The 12405-nt window shown below is 41.4% G+C and overlaps 1 protein-coding gene across 4 annotated transcripts in view; it reads left to right on the plus strand.

Annotated features, from left to right (window-relative positions):
- Positions 1 to 12405, plus strand: part of Cpq (carboxypeptidase Q) — a 400249-nt gene that overhangs the window by 103240 nt on the left and 284604 nt on the right. For all 4 annotated transcript variants that reach the window (XM_040730419.1, XM_040730420.1, XM_040730421.1 and 1 more), the window contains exon 3: positions 1257 to 1464. In XM_040730419.1, the coding sequence (XP_040586353.1) occupies positions 1257 to 1464 (208 nt within the window). The remainder of the gene's footprint in view (positions 1 to 1256; positions 1465 to 12405) is intronic.

Consider the following 12405-nt stretch of genomic DNA (forward strand, 5'->3'; position numbering starts at 1 on the left):
TTTTCCAAGTGACAGTTACCATTATAATGGCATCTTCCTTTAAGCTTTCAAAATAAAACAACACCTCCCAAATAACCTAGCACCCTAATTCTCAAGTTTGTATAATTAAGAAAATCTAACAGATAAATGCTCATTACTTCAGATTTTGCAAATATACTTAAAAATGCATGGCTAAAGTCATACAGTAATAGATGTCAGGCCTTAAATTCAATTCCCAGAATACACAAAAAGCAAACCAGAATAGATGTCTTTTAGTTAGACTTAGCGACTGCCTCTATCCTCTGTGTGTATGTATGTGGGTATGCATATGTCTGAGTATGTGTGTATGACTGTGTATGTGTGTGTGTGTGTGAGCATGTGTGCATGTGTGTATGTGCATGTATGTCTGTGTTTGTATGTGTGTATGAATATGTATGTGTAGGTATGTATATGTGTGCATAGGTATGTATATATGTCTGTATGTCTGTATGTCTGTGCTGATGTGTTTGTATGAATTCTTGGAAGACAGAAATACTCTTCCCTTAATCAGAAAGGTATGGTGACATGGGAAGGTGGTATAAGAAAATGGGCACATCTGATCAGAACAGAGGGATTTGAGGACATTTATACATGTTCTGCATGTTTTATTTGAAGAATAGTAGTGTATTTTTGGTCATGAATTATCGTTAAGTTGAGAAGCATGGGACATTTCCACATCCTTTTGGAGTGTGCTAATCGAAAGAGGAAAAGAAAACAAGTTGAGTCTTCATTTCTCTTGGGAGAAGGCATTGTTTGTTAAAAGTTGGGTTTATAAAAAAGCATTGTCTTCCAAGAGTGATCTTCCCAGGTGACTACCCTTTGCTGCCACTGTGAGTTGTTTAATAACATCTCAAATTAGCCTTATGAAGGGCTAAATATGCGCTTCATTAACACTAGGATTTCTGAAATGGGATTTTAAAAATAAACAATGCCCTCCAATGAAATGCATGATTTCTTAGGAAAGGTATCTTTTCAAGCAATTTGTGTCTTAATGCTAGCTGGTGCAATGAGTTGAAAAAACCTTGAATTGCACATTATATTATTTTGCATGTCTTGTCTCTTGTCTTGGGCAGTTGACTAACTCCGCAGTCTTGCTCCCATGGTAACTAGCTCTCAAACTTCAATCTTCTCCATCCAGTTTGCCAGATGTAGCCAACAGAACATGTGTGACCTTTTGTGTGCCAATTCCGCCTAGCTGATGGGAAATCATAAGTTAATTGCTTGACTTTTATTTCTAGGCATTACAGCAGAAGTACTGGTAGTGACCTCTTTTGATGAACTCCAAAGAAGGGCATCAGAGGCAAGAGGGAAGATCATTGTTTATAATCAGCCCTACATCAACTATGGGATGACAGTACAATACCGTGTGCTTGGAGCCGTGGAGGCTGCCAAGGTGGGGGCTGTGGCATCCCTCATCCGATCAGTGGCTTCCTTTTCCATCTACAGGTGAGTCGTGTTGTTTGTTTGGAATATCTTCAAAAATTAGTTTTCTACGAACAAAAAAGACATTATGAAATGAAGCAGACCCCCCCAAATGAAACTGATAGTGCATGGAATCTCCTCCCCCTCCCCCCAGTTTCATGTTTGGTAATTTAATTGGGATGTCTTCCTTGGCCCTTCGGAATTCACAGCATCATTTGTGAATTCCTCTGAAAGGTTTCCACATTCAAAATGATCCCATAACATTCTTTCTATAATTAACACATTACTTATTTCATTGGAGGGAGAACTGAGTTCATGCCTGTGTTTCATCCAAGATTCCTAATGACTGCAGCAGAGGCCAGGCTGTTTCCCGTGTTGCTGCAGGAGTGAAATCAGAACAGAGTGAATGGCATGATGAGGCATGTCTGTTGTGTCATAGAAAGAGCTTGGGAACTAGAGGACCTATCTGAACAGCCCTGTGAACAGATTATAAGTTTATTTGCCATGTCTGACCCTGTAATTTTCCTGTACAGACAAGTAAATGGTTATAAGTACATAAAACGATTTCTAACCCTAAATGAAGTAAACTTAAGAAAAAAATACTTGTTTATCTGTAGATGTTTATATAAATAAATGTTTGATGGTGTTGTCTGAGGACAATAGAAGGCTTGTGTTCTCTGGAACCCTGTTGAGGTAAAGGCAAAGTACTTATGCTGCTGGAATTTCTTTCCAGCCTGGTTCCACAGTTGTTTAGCCCCAAATAAACACATGGATGATATATTAGTTATAAAACTGTTGGCTGATGGCTAGGGATTCTTTTTTTTTTCCGAGGCAGGGTTTCTCTGTATTGTTTTGGAGGCTGTTCTGGAACTCGCTCTGTAGACCAGGCTCTGTAGAACTAACAGAGATTCACCTGCCTCTACCTACCAAGTGCTGGATTAAAGGTGTGTGCCACCAACACCCAGCTGGCTAGGGATTCTTATTGGCTACTTCTCTCTTGATTCTTAACCTATAACTATTAATCTATGTATTTTCATATGGTCTTGACTTACCAGAGAATGCCTGGACCTGTTACTCCTTTGGAAGCTACATGGCATCTCCTCATGGTGCCTCTCTCTGCCTCCTTACTCCTTCCTTTCATAGCTCCACCTATACTTCTTGCCTGATTAGCAACCAATCAGTGTTTTATTTATCAACCAATAAGAGAAGCTTATATACAGAGGGACATCCCCCATCAACTTATTTATTTTGTGTTACTTTAGAAATATTGTATGTGTATGGCTGTTTACTTGTGTGTATTTTGGGACTGGAATTGCGGATGTTTGTTATCTGCTTTGTGAGCACTGGGAACCAAACCCTTGTCGTCTATAGCAGCAGTAAGTGCTCTTAATCACTGAGCTCCTACTTTTGATTTCTAAGAGGTATATCCCCTACCCCAGGATTTTGTTATGTGTTTAATCTTGGCTTGAACTCTTAAGCCTGAACAATTCCCCTGCTTTGGTCTCCTGAGGGAGTGAAACTGACAGCATGTACCCACTGTCCCAGGCCAAGGTGCTTCACTGAATCTCAGTTCTAGAAAGACATTCAGAACTGCAATGGATAAAAGCTTTAAAAACGGACATGTGTCTATTTGGTCAAGTTTAATAGCTGTATATGGTAATACTGTCATACACTGATATAAATGCAATAAAATAAACATGTTAGAAAAGCAGAAAAAAGAAGCACCACATTAAAGTTGCCCAGTCTGAGTTGTCAAAAAAAATGGAAAAGCAATTGCAAATAGGGTTTATTCAGGTCCCGGAACTGGACTTTCTGTTTCTGTTATAAGGGAAAACTGTATTCTTCATAACTGCTATTTGAAGCTGAAGACACAGCTGGTTGGCCTTAATTAGAACTCTTCACCCCCTAAAATAAAATCGGCAGCTGGGATGTACAGTCAGAACAGTTGTGCAGAGTGCAATGTGAAGGATGGAGACTTTTTATTTTACAGGGATAGGATGTCTTCCCTGGGTTGCAAAATAGTACAGGTTAAGAATCACCCACTAGGAGTTCTGTGAGAGAAGTCCTGGTTATACCATTGTCACAAAACTAAAAATAATACTCTTTGTCAAGTCTTTAATTAAGGTTCCAAGACTGGTGAAATAATAGTTGGATAATACCCCTTTGGATGGCTAATCTTCCCAGGAGGGAAATCCAAAAGCAGCTAGCTAGCTTACTTCCCAGACTGCCTCAGCTACTCCTTGGAATAACACCCTCAGCAAGCTGTGGTCATTTGCCATGATTTCATCGGTCATGAGGCATAAATTACGGAATGAGTCTGTTGCTGCATGAAACTGGAACATAGCCAAGAATCTTGAAGAACTGCCATCATAAGACTCACACATTCCCAGATGACTTAATGCTCAGCCATCAACCAGGGCTCATTGGCCTGTTTTTTTAAATTTGTTTATCTTTTTGTTGCTTATTCTTTCCCTCAGCATAATAGAGACTTATGAAAACATAGGCTACATCCTGGAAGTGAGAATTGCCCAGCATGGGTCTTCAGGATGTTAGCCTTGAAATCTTGGGATCAGCAACTTTTGCCGTGCAAAAGCAACTTTTTCTTCATGATCTGGGGCTTTATAGCCAACAACATTTCCCTGGTCTTTTAACGCTATAACTCCGTTTTTGGCAGCACAATGGATTAATAGATTGGCCGTGACGTATCATCTTTGAGTGCCTTCACACATGTCATGTTACTTATTGTGGCATCAACCTGAAGATGGGGCATTATTTTTCCCATTTCTAGGCAGGGAAGTAAACATTCATAGAATCGGGTGCGTTACTGTGTTGAATTCTTTCATCCTGAAAAGTAAAAATCGAGATGAAGTAAAATCTCTTTGTTCCCTTATAGGTTATTTTAGAACCTGGTTTTTGTAAAGCATATCTTACATTCTGTGATTCTTCATCCTTCATTCACCACAGGCACGTCAGTGTGGCTTTTGTGAGTACTAAGAAGGATCTTGTTAAAGTCATAAATAGCTCTCAGTTTCTCAAATATACTGGATTTTAGTATTTCTTTTTCAAATATACCTCTCCATATGTCTGTCTGTCCTCCAATATCCCTCCCTCTTCCTATGTCCCCTTCCCCCAATGATCCTCCCTTCTCCATTCCTTCTTCTCCCTAAATCTCTCTCTTCTCCATTTTCTCCCTCCCATCATTCCCTCTCTCTATGTCCCTCCCTTTCTCTTTTCTGCTGTCCCTTTCCACCCTTATGTCATACCATCTCCCTCTTTTATCCCCCCCCATTTCTTTGGCAGCTGACTAAGAAGATTCTACCTAAGCATTCTCCATAAATTCTCTATAAATGTTCTTCCATGAGCTCAAGGCTCACGTACCCACCTGTTTGATTCTTCTCTTGGATGTTCTAGGCTGATGTCCATTTTAGTGTTTGCAAAACCCCAAACTTTTTCTCTTGCATTTTTCACAGTTAAAAATTTCCGTCCCGCACATCACATAGTCCATAGTCCTTCCTTGTACTTTTCTTTCTCTGTCCTCATTTCTGGTAGTCAACCCATCTCTTAGCCTCTGCCCTGTGTCAAGCATTTCAGCAGATGTGAGTGGAACTGCCCCATTTCCCAGGGTCTCTCTCTAGAAGTTTCTGTATTTCCAGTTAGCTACCATTGCATCTTTTCTCTATTCACTGTCTCCCTGTCACACCCTGTCCTTCATTGTTCATCTTAGGCCTTTCTTCCAGAGAACAGCCTCTGATTCTAGCCATAGTCCCTCCCGATGATCTACCCATTTTTGGTACATCATCTGTACGTCCTTGACATCCAGTGTGCCAGAGGCAGTTTCGGTGCATGCTTTGATAGCGTAGGCTACTGCTGACGGGCAGTTTTGCATCTCAGTCACTTAGCAGCTACTCCTTTCCATCTTGTGGTTCTAACCTCTTAGACCCGAGTCTTCCGCATGGAGATAAACAAGAAGCAGATTGACAGCTGACAGCCCAGAGGGAGGGTTTTTTCATGGTTATTCATGTGAATGCCTAGATACAGCATATCACCTTCGCTGGCATTCTGTTGGTCAGCATGCCAGCACGTGAAGGCTAAGAAATCTGGTTTATCTTTATGTCTAAGGAAAAATGAATTTGCTGAAAATCTTTTCAGTTTGCCCAAGTGCCTGATTATACAATATGCTCTAAGTTCCAGAAAGACATTGATTTTACACACACACACACACACACACACACACACACACACACGCACACACACACACACACACACGGGGTGGGAGGTTGGAGTGTTTAAAGCCTATTTATAGCATCCAGCATAACATTTGATGCATAGTAGAAATCTGTAAATGGCTATTGGAGATTGTGGAATAAATCGTGGCAGATATGATAACAAATCAGGTGACTCAGTTCCTAGTGTTCACTGACCATACCGTATAAATCCTTCATAGTAAGCTTACAATATCTTGGCTTTTGTTGGAACACTCTGATTTGTTTTGGAAAGAAACTATCCAAATATCCAAATTATAAATATATTTAAAAATAGTTGTGAGCAATGGTGTTTTCAGTTGATGGTTAGAAAAAAAGAAAGTTTCTCTCTGGTGAGTCTTTTCCCTGCATTTCTATGAGAGAGGGTGGCATTGGACTGCACTTAGGAATCTAGCAGAAGCTAGCAATGCTCGGGAACAGAATATGCATTGCAGTTAACCGCCAGTTAGCTTTATGATTAGAGTCCTCACAGGACAGTTTCAGTTGGCTACCTTGAGAACCACAGTCTTTAGCGTAACCACTAACACCTGCCGCCATCTTGGACGAGCGCATGGTTACGGATGCCCTCAGAAGACAGTCTGTTGCTGGCTGACAGCATCGCCTCCGGGCTCTTGCTGTTTTCCTAATCTGCATGGTCTAGCACTTCTATGCTCACATTTACTTCAGCGAGAGGAGACTTTCCATTTTATGGGTGCTTTTGTAATGATCTGACCTTTCACTAACCATTGAGCATTAGCTTATGAGAGCGTCTCAGTTTTTTCCTGAATGTTAAATATCTCTTATTTCTGCAAAGGGAAAATATTTTAATAATAAACATAATTAGTTATAGAGAAGTCCTATTGAATAAAGCAGCTTTGTGAAATCATTTGTCTTGGGTTACTTCTAAAATTTACCATATTTTAATCAAATGTTTACTGAGAACCTCCCAGAAATTCCTTAGGTGATTAAGATTGGTAAGACCTCTTCCTCCCCTCATCTCTTTCTCTCTCTCTTTCTCTCTCTCTCTCTCTCTCTCTCTCTCTCTCTCTCTCTCTCTCTCTCTCTCCCCCCGTGTGTGTGTGTGTGCATGTGCACAGGCATATGTGTGCACATGTGTATGGTCATTAGAAGACAGCCTCCAGTGTTGTACATTGGGTACCATTCCTCAGTTAAGCACCATTTACTTTTGATGGCAATCAGGGTCTTTCACTGGCTTGAAACTTCCCAAAAGGGCTGGGATGGATGGCCAGGAAGTCTCAGGAACCCATTTGTCTTTTCCTCCCAGCCTTGGGATCATCGTATGTGCCTTCATGCCTGGAGATTGCTTTTTTGTTTTTTGTTGTTTTTAATGTAACCAAGACAAGCATTTTAGTGACAGCACTATCATCTAAGCCTTAGTCATTGTTGTTCCTTCAGAAATATTCTATCTAGGCAGCAGATAGACCCAGATGATTAGTCAAATGGATTTTATATGTAGTGTGAAATGTATGGTTAGGGAAAAGGATGGAGGAAGGCAATGACCACAGACTGAATTCTATGGTGCTCTTGTGCAAAGCCTCTCTAAAGATTTAATTGTTTTAATTAGTTCTTTATGAGACTCATTAGAAGTAGAAACTAGTATCTGTACTTCAGAAGTTCAGAGTGATTAAATGGCTTATCAAGTTACACAGCTTGTGTGGAACTGGATTCAAACTCATAGCCTCTTGGTCTGAATCCTGTGTTCATTTTATCCATCAGTCTAACGCTGTAGCAGCCTAGAGGAGATGACAGAAATCTGGGCCCCACTTCACTGAAGATGTAGCCTTGCTGTATAACTGACAAGAAGGTATAAAGGCATTCTACGTCAGATCAAGGCAAAAAACTGGAGTGCATGATATATTTGGGTGATATTAAAGTGTATCGGTTTAACTGGAGTCCAGTCTACTCAGGGATCAGAGAAATATAAGTTTGGGATGAGAAGAAGAGATAAGATTTGAAGAATCCAGAGTATTCAGCTTAATGCAGAGGAAATGGAGAAGCATTGAGTATGTTGGCACTTCCTTCCTAGTTCCTTTGACAATATCAGCAACTTTGCCGAAACATGTAACTTTCATTAAATGGTAAAGCCTAGGGTTGGGGTCCAGCCAGTGGCTTGACAAGCTCTCCAGGTTTCTGATGCACATTAACATTTTAAAACTACAGTATTAGAAATGTTAACCTGCATGTGTGCGTTGCCTTACTGGAGAAGGAGTGTTAGGGTGTCCTAACAGCATAGAGTGAAAGACGTCATAAATGATGGGAAGAGGATAACAAGATACCATGAAAAAAAGTCAGATACAAGCTTGGTAGCCAGTCAGACTTGAGGTGTGAGAAGGAGGAGTCAAGGTTGACAAGAAGGGTTGAAATGCTATGAGACCAGTGGATACTCAGGTCAGTTAAGAATTTTTTAAAAAATCATGTTTTATATAACAATGAGGGCTTATAGATTCTAAAGTCAGATCTGTGACACACCTACAATAGCACCCAAGTCCTTTCTGATGGAGCATGTGTCCATGGTGCCCAGCATCAGTGCCTATTTTTTCTTATATTTCTCTCGTTGATCTTACCTGGCTAGTAGCTATAGGTAGATGAGTCCACAGTTTTTGCTCTAAGGATGCCAGCAGGGGAGAATAGATTGGTTTAGATGTTAGAGTGAAACAACCATTTTGACTTTCAGATATATTGAGTTTGAGATGACTGCAAGACAGTCCCATTAATGTGATCTTTACATTTTGTAAGAAAAGCACTGTAATGTCCCAGCATTTCCTCGTCCCTCGCGTCCCTGCTTTGGATCACTCAGTGAAATTTAACATGCAAGGCTGGCTTCCTTGCAACGCAGTGTACCTTGGGACGTCTGCCTTCTGCTGTCTTTGCATGTGATCTCAAGAATGTAAAGTCTTTTTTTATATTAGCCCAAGTAAAATGTAATTCAGGACGTGACTCTATTGATGCATGTTGGGGAAGCCCTGTGTATATGTCAATAAAGTACTGTTTGCCAATAGGGAAGCAAGATAGGTGGGACTAGGAGTCGAGGAGGACTCTGGGTAGGAGAAACACAGGGAGTCAAGATGTAACCACCATAGGGATAAGAAGCCCAGAAACTTCTCCGGTAAGAGAAATACTTAGATTAACAATTACGGGATAAATACTTAAGTCAGAGCTAGCCAGTAAGAAATAGCAAGGCCAACAGCTTCATAATTAGTACAGCATCCTGTGCGTTATTTTCTGGACTACAACGCGGCAGAGCCCAGGCAACTGGTGGTGAATAACCAAAGTGGCAGACAAGGAAAAGGCCTCTCTCTACAGATGCAAAATCGTTGTATTCCCATGGTCAAATATACTCTTTGCCTAGTTATCTTCTCGATTGCCCTAGACAATAGTGCAGACTATAAGTTTTAATCAGCTAAGGATGCAAAAGGCTCCCCATTACATTGCTGTGATAATTGTATGCCCACATGGGGTTAAGAATTCACTGAGAATGATATGGGATGAGATACGGAGAGACTTTGCCTCATAAATATGACATGCTCATGTTTGTATCTCTTGCCGTTTCTGGGCTGCAGTGGGGTTCTGAACCTGTGGATCACAACCCCCTTGGGGATCGCATATCAGATATTTGCATTATGATTCACAACAGTAGCAAAATTACAGTTATGAAGTAGACACAAAATAATTTCACGGTTGGGGATCAGCACAACGTGAGGGACTGGATTAAAGGGTCACAGCGTGAGAAGGTTGAGAGCCAGTGGTGTTCTGTATCAATAGTCCGAGGAGGATAAGGAAGGGAAGCAATCAGGTGAACTTGACGAAGAGTTGATGAGACATTCAGCTGTGGAGAGAGCTGAGCGAATCCAGGTGATGTTTATGTAGCGTCACTGAGAGAGAGCATGCTATACCATCTGGCAAGAAAGATGTGAAAAAATATATAAATCAATCTCTATAATGATACTTAATTAATACAGAGTCGATAAATGACATAATTGGGCTACATCACAGAGTTAAATAGCTTCAAAGAGGGAGCTGATTAAAGCCATTACAATTTATAAAACATTCTTCATCTTAAGAAAGTGCCTTGATGAGATTTTTTTGTAATCAGGAGGCCAGCTTAAAGCATCCTGAGCAGAGGTGAAATGTCTTAAGAGCTCTATTTTGAAAGCCAGCTATTCTCAGGAACAGAAAAAAAAAAGCTCACTCCTTTTTTTTATGAAAAAAATTAATGCTTCGTAATTCACGTTTAGATCATCTTGGTTTTTTGATGTCCTGGTGGTTTGGTTCTTCAGCGTGATCTCAGGGTAATTAGCTACTGAGCTTGATTTAAATTGTTTTGAAATATGGTTGCCACGGAGTCGGGTGGGCATATGTGCCTGCTGGTGAAAAACAAGGAAAAGCCATTCCAGCTACGGACAACTGGGAGATCCTTGATCATGGGCTCTTTTCCTCCCTCGCTGTTTTTTTGTCTAGTGCACTCTGAGACCCGTGACAGATGTGCAGTAATCAAGTCCAGTGCCAGCTCTCATCGCTCATGCAGGTGAAGGCCACTGTGCTCCCACGGGGAAAACAGAGAAGACCCACGTAGAATGCCAGAGTTTTTCCTCCCCAGCACCTTCTTCTTTCCCCTATCCTGTGGCTCTTGAACGGTGTGTTCCTGTCTTTGTCCCAAGTGGTCCTTACTCTTTGCATGCAGGTCACTGCTCCCTGTAGTTTGACAGGCACCCTATCCATCTCATTTTAGAGAGCCGGGCGCTGCACTGTGGAGCCTGGGTTCTGAGTACCTGGGGGTGTGTTAAGCCACTTGAGAGATGCGCACCTTTGGCAACTTGTGAAGCTCCTTATGCCTCGGGTCATCTACAGAAATGGCACAGATGGAGTTTTGCGGAGGCCGGATAGGATAACGGCATTGCCTGGCAAGTAGAAAAGTTTTATCTTGTGTGTATGCTTGCTTCTGCGTTGGAGTAGGGACACTCGTGGACATACAGGTGTGTGGAGGGCCAGAGGACAAACTTCAGCTGCTGTTCCTCACATGCCATTCACTTTGTTTCCTGAGACTGCCTGGAACTTTCCAAGTAGGCCAAGCTGGCTGGCCGTTGAGCACTGCGCAGCTAGCTATATCTGCTTCCCGTGCTTGGATCACTATGGGCAGGGAATCCAACTCAGATCCCCCATGCAAGCACTGGCTGAGCTGTCGTCTGGCTTGCATAGGTTAATTTTAAACACATAAAGATAGCATCCTTGGATAGTTTTAGTTACTGTCGATCAGGTATGGCTAGTGAATGAAAGAAGAAGGGGTTGAATGTATTGTAGGAAGGAGAGGGAAGCAAAATGAATGAGAATTTGGCTTATTCACTATCATCATCGTTGGTGGAATATAATTGTAGCTATCTGGCCAGGAGACAAACAGCATCATTATATTCCCATTCAGATCCCCATCTTCACAGCTCATAGGTTTACTCATCTGCTTCCCTTTCAGATTGGCAGTTTGATCATTAAGTTGTTCCCGGGGATGTGCGTAATAGGTGGCACACGGCAGCACTAGAATGGATGAAAAGAGAATCAGAGGCGTCCTATGCAGTTTGCTAACATGTAAATTCAAGGTGTCAGCATTTGACACTCACAAATACTGAATAATATGGGAAGAGGTGATTAACCTTTTAAGTTGCTGCCTATCAAAAATAAAACCGTTAGTATATGAGAATAAGGTATTGCAACTGCATATTACTAGGTGCTTTATGGGCCTGTTATATTTAGCAGTTTGCTTGCATTTCAAGTATAGACTGATACTTCTTCATCTGCTTACAACCTTGATATAAAAAATTTTACTCTTAGTTTCTATTGTATGATGGAGCACGAATTCTAATTGTTACAATAACAAAAACCCAGAGACAGATTTTAGGGGGAGGAAAGCTGAAAGATCAGAGAAGCAAAACAGCCAGCTACTACCTCTGCCTCAGACTGAATGGGTGATCCTGTCTCCAGGAGTCCTCAGACTGCATCTCCACACCGCATCTGTTGCCACCAAACTACAGACTGCACTGAGCTCCTGTCTCTTCCCTCCTTATATTCCTCTCTAGGACTGGGATTAAAGGCGTGGGATCCCAAGTGCTGGGATCACCTTTGCATGAGCTCTGTTTCTCTTTTAGGCTGGATTGATTTCCTGTAGCTCATAGAGGCCTTGAATTAACAAAAATCTGTCTGCCTCTGTCTCCTGAATGCTGGAATTAAAGGTGTGTGCCACTACTGCCTGGCCTCTATGGCTAACTAGTGTGGCTGGCTTTGCACTCTGATCTTCAGGCAAAGCTTTATTTGTTAGACCACAAACAAAATATCACCACGGTGCATTCATAATTTACAAAAACATATAAACCTTCACCTTCTATTTCCAGCTTTCTTATTATCAAAAGTGCCAGATTAAGAATCACGTCACTGTGGCATGTTTTTTTTTCTTTCTGGATCTCTAGTGGGAAAAGGAATTTAATGCAATTTAAATTCGAGTTTCAGGATTATGAGAATTATTGCTTATTCAGTGCCTCTTGATAAATGTCTGCCACTGCATAGAAACAAAAAGAATTGTACTCCAAACTAGTCTTTACTATGGCATGTGTTCCTATATGCTCAGTGTCTCTTCCTCACCCTGCCACCCTCCCCCCTCTTTTCTTAAAGTCCTCCACATCCACCTTGGTTTCCTTAGGTACCCAGGGAATGCATGAAC

Source organism: Mesocricetus auratus, unplaced genomic scaffold (assembly GCF_017639785.1).
Source record: "Mesocricetus auratus isolate SY011 unplaced genomic scaffold, BCM_Maur_2.0 Super-Scaffold_100023, whole genome shotgun sequence".
NCBI classification, from domain to species: Eukaryota; Metazoa; Chordata; class Mammalia; order Rodentia; family Cricetidae; genus Mesocricetus; species Mesocricetus auratus.